Source organism: Chaetura pelagica, unplaced genomic scaffold, assembly GCF_000747805.2.
Source record: "Chaetura pelagica isolate M959 unplaced genomic scaffold, ChaPel_1.0 scaffold233, whole genome shotgun sequence".
NCBI classification, from domain to species: Eukaryota; Metazoa; Chordata; class Aves; order Apodiformes; family Apodidae; genus Chaetura; species Chaetura pelagica.
The window spans coordinates 224,251-225,578 of NW_009952708.1; the positions used below are offsets into that span (position 1 = coordinate 224,251).

At 65.9% G+C, this 1,328-nt stretch overlaps 1 protein-coding gene across 1 annotated transcript in view; it reads left to right on the forward strand.

The window, feature by feature from the left end:
* The window catches only part of LOC104385791 (creatine kinase U-type, mitochondrial-like), a 10,078-nt gene that overhangs the window by 7,708 nt on the left and 1,042 nt on the right, over positions 1-1,328 (forward strand). Inside the window, 2 exon segments of the mRNA XM_009994287.1 lie at positions 1-28; positions 1,088-1,249. The exon segment at positions 1-28 is cut by the window's left edge and continues 23 nt beyond it. Of these exon segments, the coding sequence (XP_009992589.1) occupies positions 1-28; positions 1,088-1,249 (190 nt within the window).

Here is a 1,328-nt window from a genome sequence, read left to right on the forward strand (position 1 = left end):
GGGACTGGCCTGACGCCCGAGGGATCTGGTGAGGATCTGCCCCAGCATCAGGCAGTCAGCAGGGCAGAAAGGCAGGGGACACTGCTGCCCCACCCAGTTGCCCCAGCAGCCCTTCATGCGCTCCACACCACAGACCCCAGCACATGTGGCACCAGTGCCCCTGGGCCACCCTCACCCCTGGCTCTGTGGCCACACAGAGCTGGGCTCTCCCTGCTCATGCCTATCCTGGGAGCCCCTTGTGCACTGCAGCCCCAGCCAGAGGTGCCACACACAAGCCACAGCATCCTCCCAAGAAGTGGGAGATGGGAGCCAGCCCCAGCTGTCAGTCCTGCCTCTACTGTCAGTTCTGCCCCTGCTGTCAGTTCTGCCCCAGCTGTCAGTCCTGTTCACTCTCACCATCCTGCAGCACTTTGCACTCTGGGCTGCCAAAACCCTGTAACTGCCTGTTGCTCCCCAGGCCATCCCTGGCACTGCTCCCAGTTCTCTGCACACTCTACCTGCCCCCGAACTTACCTTGCCACAAACAGATCTTGCTGCTCCCCTGGCATCTCTGCACAGCCACGCTGCAGCCCCCGCGGCGCAGCAGCCGGCACACGCAGTCGCCCACGCCGCCCTCGCTGGCACAGAGCCTTGATGGCAGCCTCATGGGAAACGCCTCCACGGCACACACGGTCCCCATAGGTGGCTCCAGCCACCCCCTAAGCCGGCATCCCAACGTGCACCCCACGCTTCACAGCCCCCTCCTGCTGCCTGCGTGGTGCAGAAGCCATGCTGCTGTCCCCACTCCCATCAGGGCTGTCACCGTGCTGGCACCAGCAGTGCCACAGCACCAGAGACAGCACCTGTTGCCCGCAGCAGCACACCTGGATGGACACTGGCCCATCTCCGGGAACATCCCCTGCCTGTCTTATCTGCTGCTGGGCTGTGCCCTGCAGCGCTGTCCAAGCCACGGGCGGAGGCAGAGCCCCCCGACCACAGGGCGTGGTCGTGGGGGCAGCAGAGGCATGGCCAGAGCTGGCACGGGTGGCTGGGTAGGCACAGGGGCTCTGCGGGACACCAGTGCAGCCAAGCACTGCCCTGTCCCTAGGCACAACAACCAGAAGACCTTCCTGATCTGGATCAACGAGGAGGACCACACGCGCGTCATCTCCATGGAGAAGGGGGGCAACATGAAGCGCGTCTTCGAGCGGTTCTGTCGGGGCCTGAAGGAGGTGAGCTCCCGCCAGCCCCGCTGTGCCAGCCCCGCTGTGCCAGCCCCGTGCACGGACGGACGGACGGACGCGGGGCTGCCTCCCCGCGCTCAGCCAGGGCTGGGCAGCACCCGAGGG